The following is a 21964-nucleotide window of genomic DNA, read 5'->3' on the forward strand; positions in this document are numbered from 1 at the left end:
CAGATTCTTGTTTTTAGTAACAATACGTTTTGTAGCTTCAACTCTCTGTGATATGATTCCAAATCTCAGCATATTGGCTTTCTTAGTCATGAATCTATGAATACTATATTACTATTTGGCTAACCCTCGACACCCCGACTCTGGGAAATTGATCAAAGCTTTAGTACTTTTAATGTTCTAGAAGTAGAAAGGTACATTTTACACAACATAGTCCTAGTGGAACTCGAACCCACACCCTCTTAATAACATACGACTCTTACTTACTGTCCTACAAGGAATTGCTAGGCAGCATGGGGCAAATCACACTTAAACCTTTTACTCTATATATTGTTCATTGCATAGCTTTAATCATTGTATTAGACTACAGAACAATCTTAACAAAAATTCCCTTCTAGTTCAGTCTCAGTCTCGTTCTCGAGAATAATTCTAAACGGAAAGCCTTTCCTCCATGTCACTTCTTCTTTTCCCCTCCAACAACATCCAAAGAACTTCACAAATTCTTCAATTCATTATCACAAATTTAATTTCTTGATGGCATGAGAGGCACACTCCAACATACATAGTATTATTGTATCCTTCTCAGAAAAAAGAAAAACAAGATCATTTTGTTGAGAAATACACGTGTGCATGTGTCGATTTAATTCTATAGCTGGAATAAATATATAAAAGTACCTTAATGCCGCAAAGTGTGTACTTGAGTGGGAAAATGTTTTAATGAAAGCAATGAATAGAGTCGTAAATTTTAGATTGTTTCGTAAAGAAAAAAGGATTGCTGATTGCAGATCAGGTGTGTTGATTTAATTGTTAATACAAACTTCGTTAACGTTGAAGAGTATAGGAAGTTGATTTTATTGATTTTAACTTTAATGTCTTCATAAAAGTTTTATGGATTTCTCCTTTATTTTGTGAATTCTTTCAAAAAATTCAATAATTTTCTTGATCAAAAGCTTTAATTTAAATTGATAAAAGCTTTTGAAGTAAGTAATAATGTCAATCTACCCAACTCTCATCCCATTTCAACGTCTTATTTTATATTCTGTCTAATAATGCTATGTCCATTTTTTTGAAAGCAGACCTTCGTTGAAATGCGGCATAAAAATTAAGCTTAAATTATTTATCCTTCTAGAATTTCAATTTTGAAATTTTTTTGAAGAAAATTACCGCAGTGCTGTTTTGAGGTGCTATGACACTTGACAATTTTGTGGCTCTGACTCAATTATGTGTCATTTGGAAATTCGATCAGCTTTCTAGTGAGCAATATGCATTTTTTTGAACAGCCAAAATGACATAAAAGACATTGAATTTCATTAAAGGAATTAAAAAAATTACAAAAGTCCTCGTGTTATTGATCGAGGGACTTAAGCGCATTTTTGTCCCAGCGATCAGTAATTGATTAAAAATTAACTTCCAGACCTACAAAACAAGATCCAGTAGGATTAAGGTCAATTCCAAACCCACAAAACAAGATCCAGTAGGATTCAGGTCACTTCCAGATCCACAAAACAAGATCCAGTAGGATCCAGGTGACTTCAGACCCGCAAAACAAGGTCCAGTAAATTCCAAGTCATCCTAGAAGATTTTTAAGAATTTCATAATTTAACGGATTTTCATAATTTAAATCTCATAACGGTAAAAAAAAATTCAAACTTTTTTAAGCAAACACTGTTAAAACATCGAAGAACATTGAAAAACACTGCAAAACAATGAAAAAACGTGTTGTTGTTGTATATGAAAATGAAAAATTGTTAATTATAGCATTTATGCGTTGATTTGAAACTTTTAAATGCCCGTGGCCGCAATAACTTTATGGAACTGATCTTTTAAAACCATTCCGAGCTCTCTACGATGTCTAGATAAAAAGTTTTTATCGTCAGCCGAACAGACAAAGTGATTTATTAAGCTACCTTTTTGAAAACAAGTTTCAAAAATGCGCTAAAAAATCTCATATATCAATAGATAAGCTTTCAATATCCCATCATGATCATAAAAGGCAATATTTGAGGGCTGCAAAACTTTAATTACCCAAAACTTGTATGATTTTTACGAGTTTTTTTTTCAACAAAAAATTCCATATCAATTCAGAAAATGATTCCATTGTAAAGCAGACATTTTTGAGGAGTCTGTCATAAAATTTAATCTCTTAACTTTCAACAAGATAATGTCTACATGTCGAATAGAGAGATAGTCAAAACTTTATCTATCATAAATGTCACAGAAAAACCCATTAAGATCCTCGTTGAACAAGCATTAAAGTCACAACCGCATAGACCAGAAAACTAATCAAACTTTAAAGAGATTTACATTGTAAAATTCATCCATTTGGATTCTCTTTTGTGAAGTTTAAAGTATCAACAAATGGGGTTAGTCAATTATGTATGATGAGTAAGGAATCATTTGGATTGTAGCTTAGCGATCGGGTACCGAATTGACTGGTATTTTATAGAACTTAACCTTATTCTAATAATGACTAATATCGTGACTTGATTTGTCATGTTATACGTCTAGTTTTAAGGACATCAAATTGCATCATGACATTAGACAACTAGACACAAAACTAGACAAAAAGCATCACGAAATTAGTTTATATCCTAATATCGTAATGGGATTTGACATACTTAGAACTTGAAATACAACTTGTGAAATGCGGACGTGTTCTTCGTTCTATATTGCAATTGCAGCAATACAATGTCCAACTATCTTTAGTTTCTACAATTGAGATTCTGTGGAACTTATAATTATGTGCAATAAAAATAAAAATTAATGCCCAATTATTGAGGGATCCACGACAAATTTACTATATGCTCCATAAGTTGACCAACATCGCTTTCATATTCTCTTACAATCGTATCTGTGATAGGATACGTATTTTCAAATCATTGGCTGTAATGGCATTACCGAATAACTCGAATCAGTCGAATCTAATCAATCAAAAATCTTGCTCGAGGCCTGTGTGGTTCTAATTTGATGTTGAATTCTTATTAAATCCATATCATAGTCACGCCGGTTTGTTGTCGGATTTTGGATCGATTAACCAACTTGTGTTATTTGGGATTCACTCATCATAAATGAATTAAAGGATACTGTCATATTGTTATATGTAGGAGCTAATAAGTAAGCTGTCTATAGCTACATGATTCTTTAAAGATTTCATTAGATGATTTCTGAGTGGTCAAAAATACGTTATAACTAGTTGATGGCAAGTTCCAGTTGAATAGTCACCGGATTAACAAGCCATATTGAATTCAAAATATCAAAATCATAAGCTAACCTCACTTATGAACAAACCCCAATGAATGTATGAAATAATGATGAAGAATATGATATGTCATCCACAACATCCGTTGTACTTTAGCACGATTCACAATTATGATGTGTCACAAATAATCCAAAACACATTTTCATGTTAGCAGATTCTACTTATCATATTCATATATGCCTATGAATCCTTTTTATCCATAAAAAAAACTCTTTTTTTAGTAATAGAAAAATATTACTCAAGAGATTCCCGCAAAGATAGTAATCAAGTTCTCTATGTGGTTTGCCGGTTATATTCAAACCAAAACATGTGTGTTTATGAAAAATAATAAGCCAAAAAGCTTTATCTGAGTCAATGCATATAACACATTTTGTGGTAAATTTATTCATAGATTTATTTTGCTTGCTTGTCTTACTCACAATTATTAATAATTTACTGTATTTTTTTTTGTTGTTTCATGCCTCCTTATCACTCATAGTGTGACGATAATGACGACATAATTTTTAAGTCTGAGAGTCAACTGTAAGATAAAACATAATATGTATATGTGCATATCTACATAAAATATAATATAACTCAGCATGTACGTACAATAAGAATCAACTTATTGAGAATTATTTTTTCGGGAGAGAGTGAATGTGAAGTGAGAATATAAAAGGATATGATTAGCTTTTAAACAATTCATTCGACTATAAATATTTAAACAGTGAACTACTTACAGTATAGAACAGAACACAGTAAGATCTTTTTTTATTAACTGCCAAGTGTTTGGTTAATAATAAATTTATACATACATATGTGTCGATATTGTAGTACTGCTCAACGACTCCCTTATCTTCAATTATTTGCAACGAACATCGAACAACTTTTTGGAGATCAGTAACGACATATAAAGTCAAAGCATTTCGTCGTTTGATTCCTTTACCAGGCGGGCTATTTAGAATAATTTGATTTCTAGCTGCCTGATGAAGGGACAAAGACCGAAACTGCAAATCAGCTGAGTTAGACTTGCTTAACAAATTGGATGTGAATTGTGAAAGTGAATCGATGGAATGTGCAATACTTGATATAGTCATGCTTAAGCAATCTACATAAGTATTATATTGAATTTGGCATTTGATAAGATGCAGTTTGTATTACTCATCAATAGTCAATCCACTGAAAGACTACATTAAGGATCACAAAGCTCTAAGCAACCTAATAGTTAGCCGCACTTTGTAAACAGCTCCTTACATAAATCAATAGACACCCAAGAAGCTCTTAATAACCCAAAAAAAATGTGTTATATCAAAAAACTCAAGTAAAATGTCAAAACGTAGGAAAACTTAAATGAAATTTTCGAAGCAATTATGTTTAAAATGTCACAAAAGGGCGATTATTCAGTTAAAGTTTAACAATCTGTGAGAAACGTGACCTTTTTAAAACGTAATGTTTTACAAAAATCTTCAATTAAAAGTTTTTCGGGGAAAAGAATTGGTATGAATCTTGTGGTTGTTATCTTATTACAAAGTTTAAAGTTAGGTTAGTTTTAATAGAATTGATGGTTATGGGATTTTAATGCAGCTCATGAAATTCTAAATAGTTGCCAATTTTGAGATTGAGGTTGAATGAAGGCTGAAGGTTTCTGTATTTTGAAAGTTAGGGTTGGAGACATACATTTAGGGCTCATTCTAATACTTTTTCTTTAACGAAACAAAAAAAAAGGAACCCTAATGAATGTTAAATTGACTCCATATAGCTTCAAATTGACTTCCAAATAGATACTAGTTTCAGTCAAACCTTCTCTCAATTTAAAATTTGCAAAATCTGTTAAAAGGGTTATGAAAGGATGAAAATAGTAAGATACTTTTCAAATTGCCTCAAGCTTACTCTCTGAACTAATTGTCTTGCATAACTAATAACTCTTACTCATTGTTTTTACTTTGCTGAAGAGCACAAGTCGGATAATTGATCAAAAATGATACGGGAATCCAGTATTAAGTCAGAGTGCCGCCTGTATTGGACTCCTATTATACTTTGCCGAAGAGAACAAATCGAATAATCAATCCAAAATGATGCGGGAATCTTGCATGTGCAAAGTCACGTCCGCATTGGGTTAGATTTTTGACCGATTACTCATTATTATTTGTGTTATTCGATTTTAATTCAACATTTAAATCTAAATCAGTTCTGGAATGTTTTGGCATTTTCATTCCAATTAAGAATTACTCCTTGATATCTGAAAAGCACATGGCGAAGAAATGATCAAAAATTCGGCTTCAGATTGATTTGACTCTGACCTGAAGCAGAATTTCATCGAATCTGACCTGAGGCAAGAGTCATGCTAGCCTGGAGCATTATTTTCAAAAATTTCAATGTCGTGTGCCTTTCAAGCATTAATTCAAAATTTAAAACTAATTTTATCTGCAAAAATTCCATGCGTACAACAACAACAAACTGAAATACATAAGAGAATGAAGTCACAAGACAAGCATGTAAAACATGAGAACAAACTCTCAATGAATTGAGTAAAAATCTACAAACGGGATGCAACATGAACTTTGTAACTGCAAGATTTACTACAACATTATTTACACATCAATTGAGAGATTTTATTCATCACTTCCTCTCAACAAACAAAGCTATAAAATCCTTAAAGGACATAAAAGTTTTAATCGATACAAATTTTCCATTTAAACTCTAGTAAATATTAGCTTGTGATAATCTTTTTAAATCCTACTGGGATTAGCGTGAGATGAACAAGCTTTATTATCGATCCGACAAAAATCCCTAGAAGTCCAACCCACAAGGAAAAATTTCTTCATCATTCATAAAATATTCCTAAATCTCACTATCGAGCAAGCAATAAAAAAGCTTTCATCGTACAACCAAAAAAAATTCCAAGAATCAACAAAAAAATCCCCGACAAAAATGATTGTTTCATGAGCAGCATGAATTAATACAACGACTTTGAAGAGAAATATTTATGATATTTCCAACAAAGTGCTCAGCACATTTTTTTGCTCGCTGTTTTTTTGTTTTATCAGAAAAATAAGTCTCATTCATATCTGTTTAACATTTTTATAATTCATACAGAGAGTAACGTTATTTCAACAGAAAAGAACTGAAATTTCAAAACCCGAAGTGAAAAGAACTTAAATGTCAAGGATGAAGCACATTACAAACGAAATTTTCATTTCATTTTCTTTCTTCTTTTATTGTTATTTTGTTATGTGAATTATTTCAAACCAGGACTAGTGATGATGTCAGCATGGATATGAGTAGAAAGCGCATTTTACTTGCTAACGAAGGAACTGAGAAGAATTGGAAGGGTTCGTCTAAAGCAGCATGTCTAAAGGCAAAAGATGCAGATTTGCAGCCTTGTACGAAATGTGAGAAACAGTCGAAATATGTCGTTCTGCTCATCTAAAACGCAGGAAATACAGATCAGCTGTTCTTGGTCGAATCCTAAATATTAGTGAAAAGGAACAATATAAAGACAATGGGACGAGATACTACTATCTATTTTGGAAAACAGTTGGATTTGGAACTTTAGAGAAGTAAGCTTCTATGTCCTTTGTATAATAAATCAGCAGAAGCAATAGATCAACATGAGTTTAGTATACTAGGACATTACATTGCAACCTTAATATCGACATCAACCAGATTGGCGTGATGGCAGATTTTGGATCGACACGAAATTAGTCCTAGAAAGAGGTGATGGTAAAGCCAGTGCTGCATTTGGTATTGGAAATTGATAGGAGCTAGCCAGTAATAGGGCCAGTTTCAAACGGAAACGAAGAGAAGCCATGATTCGAAGTTGATATGTACAACCAGCGAATTATGAAAATGTACGAATTGTGCTATTCGATATACATTCCTTAACAGACAATGAGTGTCCTCACATGGTACCAGGATGGCATTACAGGGTTCGGGATTGTTCTTATAACGTGAATAAATCGGAATTAAAATCGAAACAATTAGCAAACAATCAGACAAACTGACAGAAATAAGAACAATCCATCCACAATAAAAAATGAACTATGTAAAAAGGAAGAATGTAAATCAAGTTAACAAATGTTAGAGGTAAAACGTGGATTTCTTTTTTTTTGTTCATGAAATTATTGACATTATGCTTATTACCTGTTCATTTTTAACAAATTATCATCAAAATGGATTTTGTTTTTGAGCTCTGATTTATGTTTTTAATGACATTTCTATTTACATGAAAGTTTGCAGTAACATGGAAAATAATGAGGTAATGACAAGGAAATTTTTTCGGAAAAAGTCATTTGATATGTATGAGATTTGGATACGTGTGTGGTTTGAAATAAACTCAATGGCACTGATGTGAATGAGATAATGTAAACAAGATAATTCATGAAGAAGTCATATCAAATCAATGGGTCGTCAAATGTCATAATGATTATTTATTTGGAGATTTGTGTACAGAATTTAGTGTGCATGGATATGCAATAATTGATTAAATATTTGAAAATTAGCAAGTACACATTTGAGCAATTTTAGGCTATTTAAAGTTCCAATTAAAAAAAAAATATATTAAGATCTAAAGAACAATGAACATGATTGCTATCGTTCCAATTACTTATTAAGTGACAGTACATTTGTTCGTTCCAGTAAAGGTTCACCACCGAGAATCTACAGATCTCGTATCTTCCATCTACATCATATATGACCCGGAATCTTATATCTCAGGATGTGGTCTATTTCTTGGTTTACGTCATTAAACTATCAAACTGAAGAAGCCGAAGTAATTAATAGTAGGATTCGAACTCGAGAATCAAATTCGTTCAAATTCAAAAACAACTATCATCGTAACCAACATCATATGAAGTGAGTTATCAAAGGCTTTGTAATGTAATCATCACTCTGAACGTTACGCAAGATATTACGTAATTTTTGAACGATCCCAATGTACAACATCAATGGAAAATTATATTACATTTTTGATTCCCAATCGTAATCGCTTTATATAAATTGAAAAATGTTAAGTATTAACTCAATATATGTCCTAACCTTAAAAAGTAATAAAATTGAAATTCTTAACCAAATTGATTGTATTAAACTATTTATTACAGAATTCCTCAAATTTTCTTATTTTTATTTCAGTGATGAAGTCGTTATTTTCACCTTAAAACGTGGTTAAAGAAGATAAAAATTTAAATTTGAATATTTCTCACTAAATTGACCAAAATTAACATAATTAATTAACAATCTTCATAAAATCGTTAAAATTCATCAAATTAATCAAGTTTTAATTCATAAAACACTTGAGAAGCACAAAAATCCACAAAATGAAAGAATTTATTGAAGAAAATTTAAAATTGTACAACATGAAGTACTAGATTCCGATTTGTGTTTCCAAGAAAGCGATTCCTGTATTCGTCCGAATGTCATTGAATGCTGTCCAATTCTTATGTTAATTAATGTTATTTTCTAGCAGATTTAATTAATTTTATCCAGTTTAATTTCGAAAATTTATTAAAAACTAAATTTAAAAGATTTAAGATAATTTTCATAGAAAATTAAAAAAAGTAAACACAAAACGACACCAAGAAGCGCTTCGCATGACAAAAATTATCCAATACGACCTCAACTTGCACTAAAAAATTATTGATTTTTTCAATAGAGTTGCAAAAGCAAAAATTTTAATGGGTGAAAAATTAATAAAATAGTAAGTGAAAACATAAAAATTGTTAATTAAACTGTATAAAAAATATTATAACGTGCGCGATAAATGATAAATTATCGAAACTAAGTGATTTCAGAAAAACGCAATCGCAGAACTAAAAAATAAAAATGAGCTTGTGCCTAAAAAATTTTTTGCCTTGCTCAGAATAATTTTTTTCAAAATCAGACTTTTGTGCGCTTAAGACTTTTTGTTGTTTACATTCCGGCAACAAACACGCGTTCCTCATAATTACTTTGACAATAATATTTTTTTTTAAAATGTTATTTATTAAAAATAAATAATTATGAATGAAAATGGAGAAAAAAATTTCCGAGGAAAATTGTATATGGATGGACATAGAACGCCATTTATAAAAAAAAATGTATATATTTTTCTAAATACTCAATGGATATGAAAAAGGGAAAATTGAAATTTCCTACAGCGATGTGAAAGGCTTGATTGAAAAGTCAAACAAAAAAAAAATTAAATAAATTTTAATAAAAAAATTTGTTTAAGGAAAATTCATTTATATGAAAAATCTATATAATGCCATATGTATGTAGACATACTTTACATATATTTTATATTCATTCATCTGCTGTTTGTGCATATACTGTTTATTATGAGTTTCTATAATTAGATACACAAAGTTGTAATATTTTTTATTATAAACTCAAATTAAACTCTTTTTTTACCTAAAAAAATGCATCAGACTTACTTGGTTGTGTATATACTATGGCTTTGTGGAAATAGATCATCAATCGACTATACACCGTCAATGAGATGAGATGAGAAGTTATTTTGAAAAATGTTTTTTTGTTTTACGATACAAACGCATTGTTTTTGTGAGGATTTATATGTCGGCTTTGTGATATCAATGAACTTGATTTTTAGTGACTCATTTTATTGTGTGATACCTAAGAAATGCTATCATGATATTTGACTGAGTTTGTGTGATTTTATGACGCATTGTGTCGGATTTTGTTGGATTTCCTAAAAAGCAAAGAGTTCGCTTTTAGGTACCGTAGTGATCATTCTGTACCATTAAAGAATGCTAATTTCCTGTTAGGAATCGGTAATACTCAGAGTAATGACTGAAACTGAATAAATAGTAGGAATCATATTCATGCCTTCTAACAGACTTCAAAGATGATTCCTAAATTCTCAACTGAAGAGGCTTTGTTTCTATAGTGACAGATTTGCGTATCAAATGACTCGTATTATCAAATAACACAAAGTGTTAGCTGGTGCATCAATGCGTCGCATTATTAATGACAAGATGCACAGTTTCCTGACTGCTGGGAATTTTAGATTCCATTATTTCAAGAGTCATGACTAAAGACACTGCAATTACATCGTCACAATAAGATAAACCGCATTCTTCGTCATACAAATGAGTCAAAATCAACCGACATGGTTCCAGTGAGACAACTTTACGTCTTATCGTTAATGCAATGATGTAGCGACACCATAGCTCGTGTGCTGGGTGGACCAGATAACCATTGCCATTCCAAATTGTATCAGATCAAACTTCAATTCAAAAGAAATTCAATTTTGATAGAATTTCAAATTTTTCTTATAAGAATCTGTCTAAATTCCAAAAAGACCCCTTCTATAAAAAACACAGCTCATTGAACTACAGTGAATATAGAGTTACCCTAAGTTATTAAAAATTGCGTATAAAATATCACATGATTGCCGAATTTTATTATAAATTCATTAAAAATTGCTCAATCACTTCTTTTAAAATAATCAAAAATTTAAAATATTTTTCAAAGAATTTTTCAACAAAAAAAAATCACAAAAACCCCTTCAAATAACACAAAAACGAGTTTCCTTGTTCAATATTTCATTCGTAAGGATAATATTTAAATACTCGAATCTGGTGTGGTCAAAATATTCACGTGACAATCCTGTTTTTACTTCATTATTCTTAGTACTTTTCAGACCCTCTGAATTTAACATTTAAAACCGTGTTTGTAGGGGTTGATCGATATTTTTAACACAAAACACACTGCTGGATAGTTTTACTAATTAAAATAGGTTAATGGAATATAATTTTTTTTTGAGGAATTCTTACCCTCATTTGAATTTTGTTAGAATTTTCATTGTTAGAATTTTGATCAGTTTTGACAGTTTTGGTTGGGATTTTTTGAACTTATTGCACTAAAGCGGCTTCTAGATAGTGAAACTGAGTCTGAATCTCAGCTGAGTTGAGACTGAAAATCTCTCATTTATCTCAAAGTCGACTTGAATTTCATCTGAAGTCAAGTTGACCTTAATCAACTTTTCTATACAAAATAAGAGTCGACTGTGAGTCTAATGAACTCATTACAAACAATCCATGCCATATCTTAACTATTTTCATTCAACATCTTCCAAAACGTCTACAAAATCCTTTCCATTTCCACATGAAATGCGTACAACAACAACAACATTTGAGAAACAATTTATCGCGCGCGCTTTTTCTTTGTCTTTCATCCAATGTGTCTGCCTTAAAATTTATTGACAAACATTTATCAATTTCCAATTTTCTTCGTTCCTAGGTCATTACCACGCTCATTAAAAGATAACAAGAAATAATTTTAAATCTACGAGAGGAAATCACATTAAAAATATCAGCTAGTCTAAACACATTCATATACACATCATCATCATCATGAACACAATAACGACAGAGACTATAGAGATGGTTGATGAGGGTGGTATAAGTGACACATCGTCTGACTTTGATAGTCGTCCGAGTAGTCCGGATGGTGAGGGTGATGGTAATTTACTTACTGAGGCTATGGAAAATGAAGTTACGGCACAGCTTGTGAATGCTGGTGTTGTTGGTATTGCTGCTGCTGCAGCCATCACATCATCGAAGAAAAGAAAACGTCCGCATTCATTTGAAACAAATCCTTCCATTCGAAAGCGTCAACAGAATCGATTATTAAGGAAGTTAAGGGTGAGTTTATGTTCTGGTTGATTTTATCTGTCGAATGCTTGACTGAACATCCTGAAACTCTCATTTTGTTGTCTGATGTTTGATAAATTTGCATATTTGAAGATAAAATGTTGTAGTTCTTCATACCCTTATGTTCTATGGACAAAAACTCCCAAAATAATCCATAAAATTCTAATCATTCAATTTCTCCTTCCAGCAAACAATATTTGAATATGCAACTCGAGTTGGACAACAGGCTGTTGTATTAGTCGCAACACCTGGTAAACCAAACAATATATATAAAGTATTTGGCGCGAAGCCACTTGAAGATGTAATTAAAAATTTACGCACAATGGTTATGGATGAACTTGAGTCAGCGTTAGCTCAACAAGCACCACCAAAAGTGCAAGAGGATCCATCACTCTTTGAATTACCGCCACTAATAATTGATGGAATACCGACACCAGTTGAAAAGATGACACAAGCGCAATTGAGGGCGTTTATACCGTTAATGTTGAAATATTCAACAGGTATGATTTTGTGGATGACTATTTATTGACTTGAAATTTTAATACTGTATGCAATCGTTTAGGTCGTGGCAAACCAGGATGGGGACGAGATTCAACTCGACCGGAATGGTGGCCAAAAGAGCTTCCATGGGCAAACGTACGAATGGATGCACGAACAGAAGAAGAGAAACAGAAAATAAGTTGGACACATGCATTGAGAAAGATAGTGATAAACTGCTACAAATATCATGGACGAGAAGATTTACTACCAGCATTTTCAGAAGAGGATGAAAAGGCAAACGCAATAGCAACGGCAAATGCAAATGTGAGTATCCAATTTTTATCTCTCTTTTTTGTACAATTTCATGGTATATACTTACATATTTCGTCATAATCTTATCTCTAAATTGAAAAATTCCCTCGGACTTGTCAAAAAAATATGAAAAAATTTAGGTTGGTGTCCTTAAGATTCACAATCACTCAGCAACATCAAATACAAATCATACGGGAACAACAACAATCGTTACCACAACATCAAATTCGACACATGCTGCCCAGAGCAGTAATACAAATCATACAGTATTACCGAAAATTGAAGTTCCCGCACCGCAAACAATTCAAATTCAATCAAGTCAATCAACGGCAAACACAACTCAGGTTTGCATAGACACGATGCCGCTATCAGATGTCGATGTTCGTATTGATGATGTTACTCTAATTATTGATGTTTTTTTGACTATTATTTATTTTGTTGTTGCTTCTTATTTATTTATTTCGAGACATTCTTTGAAAGTCTTCTTATTTTGTTCCTTTAAACCTTATTTTGGTTCTGCTGTTGATTTTGTTTTTTTTTGTTTCGCTCACATTTTATTTTGAATTTTTTGCTGTATTTATGGACTTGAGGTTGTACATGATTGATGTCTTAGATGGTAAGGAGTTATAAGAAGCTCATCCGGCCTATATACATCAATTGTAAACAACTCTCAAGACTGATCATTCATTCAGGTTTACTAATTAAAATCATTCAATGTCTATTTACAGTACCAGACTGTTTTACAAACAAATGCTGACGGAACATTCTCATTAATTCAAGTCGATCCAAGTACATTATCAAATAATCCATCAATCATCACATTACCAGATGGAACGACTGCTCAAGTTCAAGGAGTTGCTACTGTGAGTTGAAATTGAACGATTCTTTTTGCAGGAACTTTATATAGCCTCTAAGAAAAGATTCTAATGAAGATTTTAATGGATTTGTAAATTGATCAATTTTTCCATCAAAATTTTCATCGAATTTGACAATAAAATTTAAATAGCTAAGAGAATTTTCCTATCTTCCTAATTCTAACTCAATACAGCTACATACCCAAAGTGATGGTACTGTGCATACAGTACAAACAATAGATGGTCAAACCGAAAATATGCAAGTAGATTTATCAGAAGCACTCGCGCAAGATGGACAATTTATAATAACAAATGAGGATGGAAATGTATTCCCAGTAGCCGTTAGTGGAATGATAACCCTACCCGTAACAGCACAAATGTATCACTCACTTGTACAACAACAAATTCCTAATTCCGACAATACTGTTTGTGTGACTCCAATGCAGGTACAAAATCTTATAGCCAATAATAGTTTGTGTTGTAGTAATAGCATATCAAATGTTAATCCAACGACATATCTTATGTCAAGCAATAATAGTAGTAGGAATTATGTCAATTTACCAATTCAATCGGCAAATTGTCAAACAAAGGCTACTAACCAGCCATCAATAAAGTCGCGGACAGTCAAAAAGTCAACGATAAAGAAGAAAATTTTAACAATGACTGCACAGAAATTAAAGCCAAAAAGTTTAGTAATTAGTAAGAATGATAATAATAATTGCAAGGATATTAAGGATAAAAATGATGAAAAGTCAATACAAAATGGAAATTTTAAAAATTCTCATAAAAAGTATGAAAGTAAAGGTGTTCGAATGAAGAAGCAATCAGACGAGTCGAGATTGTCAAAGAAACAAAATGCTTTCGATGGAAAGCAAGAGTAGTCATTAGATTTAGGAGTAGTAGGTGTAATGTTGGGGATGGTTGGTGGAATGATGGATTTTGGATAGAATTTTGAAGGATGGATGGAAGATTGAGAAGCTTGGAGATGAACTAAATAGTACAACTCGGTTAATTCATCCTGAATCCGACACCCGGCCGGAATATTGATCGATTAACCGATTAATGGATTTTTTGGATATGCTGGAATATTTAAAGTATTATTTTATTAAATTTTTGGGGATTTTAAATTGTTCAAAAATATTTTTTATAAATTTTGCAGGTCAAAATTTGTTATTTTCTCATTTGTCAGTCTCGCGAATTTGAGAACGTTTTTAGGGGTTGAGGGGTTTGACCTCCTAACCCTCCTTTTCTGAATGTACTAAATCATTTATATTCTAGCAATATCTTCTAATCTGAAAGGGACAAGGCACTGAAATGACAGAAAATCCAACCCCAGGTTAATGTGACTCTGACTCTAGGCCTGATTCGATGAAATCTTATCTAAGGCCAGAATCAAGTTAACTTGGAACCGGATATTTGACCATGTTCACGTCATATGCCTTCCATGTAAATATCCATCAACCAATTTCATCCCCAACCATAAAAAACTTCGCAATATTTTAATAAAATTCACAATTTTTATTTAATTTCTCAACTCAAATTGGAACTATTTTCCAATTATTCAAAAGATCTCTCTATGCCCATAAATTAATTATTAAGTTATGATTTTTTTAATTTATGACCTATTCAGCATACATAAAAAGTTTATGTGTCACAAAATGTCATTCATAAATTGTGCAATTTTTATTTTAATTTACAAAAAAAACTATTTTAATTGATTAGTTCCTTATTTTTTCATTAAATACAATTTGTAATTGTTCATTGTCTCAGTTTAATGCATAAATATAGTTTTATGTGATCCCATTTGAATAATTATAATGATCGTACTGCACTAGTTAATGAATTATGAACATTACAAAAACTGTATCTAGTCTCATAGGACCAAAAACAATATTTGCATAAATTTGAATATAATTTAAGTTTTTTTTTTTTTGAAATGTGCCTGCATAATTCATGTGATATTGTCATAAAGGAACAAAATTTTCATGGTTTGGACAGCAGATGTGTCCAGTATTTGTGTCTAGATAGTTAAATGTATGTGTTTTGCTGATTTCTGGATCTGTTGTGGTTGTTCTTGGACTTTTTAAATTTATATAGTCAATATTATTGAGTATTATAGACAAAAATGATGTAGAAGCTTGAATTATAGTCAAAAATTGAGCACATGCTTAAACTGTAGTCACAAATTCTTGCTAGTCACAACCAAATGACTCAAAAATTCATCAACAGTAATTAAATTAAATTGAAATAAATAATCAGCCACAAAAAAGCCCAAAAAAACCACAAAAATTTTAACACATTCGCTCATTTTTCGGTCAATTATCAGCACACAATTTTAAAACCACATGATGGATTTCATCATGAACTCATATCTAGAACAATAAATAAATGCTGATGAGGCAGCTTTATGACAAATATTAGAATTACGTTGCTTATCACATTCACATGAATTTCATTTCAAATTTTTAAAAAAGATCAAATTTGTTACCAAAAATCCATCACAAAAGTTTAAATTTGTAAATTTATGTGTCATAGGCAATAAAAAAATGATAATTTTATTATTTTTATTTATTTTATTATTATTTTCGTTTTATTTTATGATTTTTTCCTTATTTTTTAAAATAATTATAATTTTTTATTTTAAGAAAATTTGATGAAAATTTTCAAAGGTTAGTAATTTAATTTATGTTTTATTTTATTAATTATTTAGTTTATAAGTTAGAAATAGATTGATAATTTAATTAATGAATGACTAAACTACTAACATAATTAATTGCAATTATTTATTAAGATTTGAAGAATTTTTTTAGAGAGTTGGAAAATGAATTTAAAAGCAGAGTTCAGTGTCAAATCTAATTTTGTATTCAAAAGTCGACTTAAGATCATAAATTCATGAAAAAATCGAGTCGAATCTGTTTAAAAGTTTATAATTTAATTTCTTCAATTTTGAATTTTAAATTTCAAGAATTGCTTTTTAAACTTATTACTTTTAAAGCCAAGCAGAATAAAATAAGCTGCGACTAGTCAACCTTAAAAAAAAAAAAAATAAACATTAGCTTTGCAGACCTTAAGGTCCATAGCTGCGCGTTTATATGCGTTTCATGGCTACTGGGAGTTTAACGAGGGAGGATTCGCCAGATCTCTCGCTCAAACCTAGACCTACAGTTTATAGTGGAATCCGAACCACTTCTTTTGATGACATTACTGCCTGTAGCCTTCAAAGGGAGGCTGTGAGCCGCGTTTCCACTACATATGATTCGAAAAAGGACATGTGAAAAATTTCCCATGCCGAGTCTCGAACCCATGACCGCTAGATCGGTGTTGCAATAATTATGTACCGAAGTACTAAACCATTCCGCCACCGAGCCACCTCGACTCACAGTCAACCTTAGGATTAGTAATAATTTGGACTTTAATTGACAAGTTCTACAAATATCAAGTTTGTTACTAAAAATAAGGTTGACTCGGACAAGTCAAATTATAATTGGTTGATTTCGAGGTTGACTCAGATTTTGAATGAATTAGTCGATTTATATTGAATCAATTAAACTTTCGAATCCAATTGGAATTATATTAATTGATTTTAAAAATTTCAAATGTATCACAGACTTCAAAAGATGATTTCATCGCAGTTCATGATATAATCTCAATAATAACCAAATAATCATCAACTTACTAATGAGAATGACACTTAAATTATCTTTAATTGAAATTAAAACTATAATACTTTTCAAAAAACCCATTAAATGACTAAACCTTAAAACAATAACTCAAAATACATCAAGTAGATCATCATATGCTGCATGAATCCTCCGATAATCCTCCCAAGCCTCTACTAATCGTTAACATTTATTATTCCTTTTAAATGCTTAATCCTATTAAAATTAATACTAACACTTTTCCTATTATCATAATTTCAGGTGGAAAGTAATGAGCAAATGGAAACAATAACGCTAAATTCATCGAATCTCAAGGTAAATTTGACTTCTTTTTCATATTTTCTGCTTCATTTTGATTGGATAGACTTGAAAATTTGAGTCAAAATTGACTTTAATATCAAATTTGCCCTAAAATTATGAATAACTTTACTAACAAAACTAACAAAAAATTAATCAACATTTCAGCTTTTTGACTCATCAACATCAAACATGCCACAAGTCATGATTCAGGGTGCAAATGGCGAGCTAAAAATGTTAAGTCTCGCCGATCTCAAATCACTTGGTGTTAATTTAATCGAGGATATTAAGTCAGACGATCAACTGATGGGCTGATCTTCGGTTATTTTTGAATTAAATAATTAAATTTAATTCAAAAAAAGGTTAACGATAAAAATAATTCCTCGGAATGGAGTGACGAGACAGCAGCTTAAGTATCACAAAGTGATTTAAACTTTTTTTCATTTATTTTGCATTATATTTCTTTAACTTTTTTTTGTTTAAAGAAAAAAGTTTTTTTCGTCATGAAAAAAATATTTTGTAATTAAAATCTTCAGTTGAGAGTACCTGATTACAAAATACAACATAAACTATCACTGTAGAGTCATTCAGAAATGAGAAATATCAAAAAAAAAAAGACTAAAAATAAGTCATAATAGAAATTATTTGAAGAGTTTGGGTGGACTTTTGTGGAAGTTAAAGGTTCTCTGTCTCGAGTGGAATAGATTTTGTTAAGTCAACTGTATGGTAAGTTATAAACTTGACATTTTTGGAACTTGCCATGATATATCAAATCTATAACTAGACGTCCGGTTGACTGATCAAAGCCTATACGAATTGGGTATGTCTAGATTACTACAAATTCTGCTTCAATTCCATCTCGAGAAACTTTAGTAAGAATTTTGTCTGAATTTTTGGGTGTTTAGGCTAATATCCGCTAATAAAAAGAATTTTTAGTATGAATAAGCTAACATGCTTCAGGATTTAATTCTGAGAACTATAAAAAGTCATGATGTGTATTTAAAATGAGCTTAATAAGCTTCATCTAGTCAACAAGTGAACATCTAGTCATATAGTTCTAGTCATGATTGAAATCTAGTCATATTCTAATGAATAATACGCTTAGTAATTAGATTCATACTTAAAATAAGCTCTTTTAGACACAAAAGATAAGCAAAGGTTCTGTTCAAAGTTTTAGTTCTTGTTAACTTTTTGTGTAAGGACTATTAGCAATTGTAAGCTTGATTAAGACCATCTTACAAGATAACAAAAAGATTCTTCGAAAAACTAATTCTTAATCAATGAGCTTTGATGCCTATAGTCAACCTAGAGATGAAATAGATACAAAGTAGTCATGTATCCGAGAAACATATGAGAAAGTCTTCATCAAGGCATGAAGAATCCTCATCAAGCCTAAGGATTCTAGTCAGTGTCAATAAATGTATCTGTGACGGAGTCGAAACAGTTCCTTTCTCATTTGCAGAAATCGAAGTCGACTAGAATATTACATGGAGTTCAATACAAAATCGGAGTCGACTTCGAGTTCTGCTCATTTGTGTCGCTTTGGGTAGCAAGAAGTATTATTGCCGCAGTGATTCTGGATGACTCAAAAGTTAAGAACGAATTGAGTCTTATTATTATAAGAATCCTGTTTTAGTTGCCAAAACCTTTACCTCACATCTAAGACAACTAAATTGTTACAGAACGCATTAGCTTCATATTCAGAGTACGATCTCAAAAAAAGCATAAAAATTCTTAAAATTCATACTTAATCAACACTAAATCCATCCATAACTCTTCAAATAGTTCTTCATGCAGCTCTCTCAGTACGTATTTTTATACCAAATAAATAAAAAAAAAAAACTCTAGTCACAAAAAAGAACATTAAAGAAATTTCTCCAGTGATTGTCATATATTCATTTTGGCTAGCGAAAAATAATAATTTTTTTTAATAAATAAATCTAATTAAATGAGAAAGAAAAAAAAATTCTAAAATGTAAGGGTATTAAAATTTAAGTTGGGAATGAATTAGTTAAATGACATAAAAAAAAGAATTAAAAATTTTATTAAAATTTAGTGCAATTTTTTATATAAAAAAAAATGACAATTTTTTTATTTTAATTTTTGAGAGTGGAGAGATTCTATGGTTCTAAAAAGTATTTTTCCTTTTTTTTACGTATAAATAAATATCGTGTAAATATTCAGAATATAAATGAAGTAAACTGAAAGGAAATCCAAAATCGTATATATATTAAGGATGTGTAATATGGATGAGGGAATGTGAATGGAGGAATTGGTATCTGGATTTGAGTTCTCTGGGGTCAATTTATTTGGTACTGGTATGGTACACTATGACATGGTTCCATTGGTTTACTACTACCGTACTATCGTACACCTACATCCATACCACTAACTATATAGCACCATTGGTGCACCATCGGTGGTACGGGATAGCTACACCACTAGTATGGTACAGAGGCACAGCTAGTCAGACAAAATGGTAAGACTGTACCGTACCAATGGTACACCGATGCTGCATTAGTGATCCGATACAGTTATTTGATGGTACCATGCCGTACCATACCATCCAAGTACCGAACAAATCGACCCCAGCTTGAACAGCAAGTTGCTAATGTCTAGTTGACAATCATAGACTCCTAAACATTAGCACCTCAAGATACCCACCAACACCCCACCCTCAACCCTCTCATATTACTCAAAACAAACTTGAGAAAATGATAATAACTGAAATGAATGAAAAGAAATTGTTTATTCAACAGTAAAATTTATGAATTTGAGTCTTAGATTCATCTTCATTATAATTATAGCTAGTCATAAAACAAAAAAATGGAAACTATGAAAAAAAAGAAAAACCATAAACGTTTTTAACAATAATTATTAAAATAATTAAATAGAAATTACAATGAAAAAAAAAAATAATAATTCGTTCGAATTCCATCAGCGTTATGTATTTATATGTGTGAATGTTTCAATCAAATTTAAGGAGATAAATGAAAATAATAATGCGATGAAACAAGTTTTTTTATACATTATTTTCATCATTATTGTAAAACTTTTTTAAATAAGATGCAATATTTTTGTAAAAATTTCATAAAGAAAGAAAGAAAATAAGCGGAAATGATCGTCAAATCGATAAGGATTGAAGGAGTTTGAATGGAATACATATGTTGAGGATACAGTCATGATTATGCATTTGATCTGGTTAAGGATATATTGCTAGACTCTGCATAAACCTTAGGTAGTATTTGAATTAAAAAAATTCCTAATCTGTGGTCAAAAGTCCTTATATGCTTAAAAGTATTTGAATTAATTCTTACATTGACTAAAAAATGTGGAATTTATCTCAGTCTAGTTACATTGTTGCCTAAGACATGAAGCTGCTCAGATGGCAATCCGACTAACGATTCTCGAAACCGAGATTAAGACTTACAAGTCTCGGTTTGAGATCCGTTTAGACCAAGACCGAGACTTTGAGCAATTCCTTTAAAATTTCAGTCTCGGTCTCGGTCTCGATCTTGTTCTCGACCACGGATCCGGTTTCAGTCTCGGCTTCAGTCTCGGCTTCAGTCTCTGTCTCGGTCTGGTTCTAACCCACGGACCCGGTCTCATTGTCGACAATTCATCGAAACCGAGACTTCGGAAAACCCAAACTTTGAAGGCTGTTTTTGGTCGATTTTAATGGCAAATAATGAAATTTGCAGCATTATGTCGATCGATTAAAATAGATTATTAGAAATAATTCTACTCTTACTACACAAATCTTTTGAAAAAGTGACAATAGCGTGATATTTTCAATAAATCTTTCTCAATTCATTTCCATTCAAAATTTGTCAATCTAATTCCTCACCAACCGTCTCTCAATAATTACCTAATCTCAAATTTTTTGATTATTTTCATTCCAAATTTTTGAGTTAACTTAAGAATGTACATAAATAGACTGTCGTAGTTGAAAAAAAGTCTTTCGTTGCTTATTACGACTGATTTAATATCTCATTTTGTAACAATTTTCTTTATAATTTTTTAGTCCAATTGACTGTGATTTTTTTATTTATGATTAACTTATGAGTTTTTCTAGTCATTTTATTTATTTTTTACAGATTAAATTCTTTTATTTAGTTTTTTAACCTTTTTTTATTTAAAATATATTGAATATACCATTCAAACAATCTAAATGTAAAAGTATTTGTAACTTTTAAAAGAAAAAAAAAATCAATGTGAATAAAATGAAAAAGTTTTTTGCTTAAAATTTCAATGAAAATTGCTGTTTTGATCTTTAAGTTTACAGATTTTCTAATTTTACAATTTAAAATTTCTTTTAAATTGAACAAAAATTTCATTCAAACTTAATTTTAATCTAATCCGATTAAAAAATAAATCCTAGGATTAAATAAAAACCGTTGATGTGTAAAATTCAAATTTACCTGAGCCCGCGATACACAAAACATTTTGGTACGAAAATCTCAAAAGTAAACTTTC

At 30.9% G+C, this 21964-nt stretch overlaps 1 protein-coding gene across 4 annotated transcripts; it reads left to right on the forward strand.

Annotated features, from left to right (window-relative positions):
- Positions 1-8850: 8850 nt before the first annotated feature.
- ewg (DNA-binding protein Ewg) lies at positions 8851-21577 on the forward strand. 4 transcript variants are annotated; one of them, XM_070634362.1, is made up of 9 exons: positions 8851-8930; positions 11474-11877; positions 12074-12386; positions 12449-12690; positions 12819-13058; positions 13407-13541; positions 13685-13978; positions 17453-17506; positions 17657-21577. In XM_070634362.1, the coding sequence occupies exons 2-9, from the start codon at positions 11587-11589 to the stop codon at positions 17801-17803; spliced, it is 1716 nt and encodes a 571-aa protein (XP_070490463.1). In that variant the 5' UTR covers positions 8851-8930; positions 11474-11586; the 3' UTR covers positions 17804-21577. The 4 variants fall into 4 exon arrangements, with proteins under 4 accessions (XP_070490463.1, XP_070490461.1, XP_070490462.1 ...); XM_070634360.1 differs by lacking the exons at positions 17453-17506; positions 17657-21577 and having other exon boundaries at positions 13685-16066; XM_070634361.1 differs by lacking the exons at positions 17453-17506; positions 17657-21577 and having other exon boundaries at positions 13727-16066.
- Positions 21578-21964: the final 387 nt, after the last annotated feature.

The sequence above is a fragment of the Chironomus tepperi genome, unplaced genomic scaffold (assembly GCF_022539635.2).
Source record: "Chironomus tepperi strain 1889 unplaced genomic scaffold, CSIRO-AGI_Ctep_v1 contig_85, whole genome shotgun sequence".
Taxonomy (NCBI): domain Eukaryota; kingdom Metazoa; phylum Arthropoda; class Insecta; order Diptera; family Chironomidae; genus Chironomus; species Chironomus tepperi.

Bases quoted from the DNA above. Each gene is read 5' to 3' on its own strand.
- ewg (XM_070634360.1), top strand. From the start codon at position 11,587: ATGAACACAATAACGACAGAGACTATAGAGATGGTTGATGAGGGTGGT. The intron at 13,059-13,406 runs GTTCGTATTGAT...GTCTATTTACAG, and splicing joins TGCCGCTATCAGATGTCGAT to TACCAGACTGTTTTACAAAC. The intron at 13,542-13,684 runs GTGAGTTGAAAT...AAATTTAAATAG, and splicing joins AAGTTCAAGGAGTTGCTACT to CTAAGAGAATTTTCCTATCT.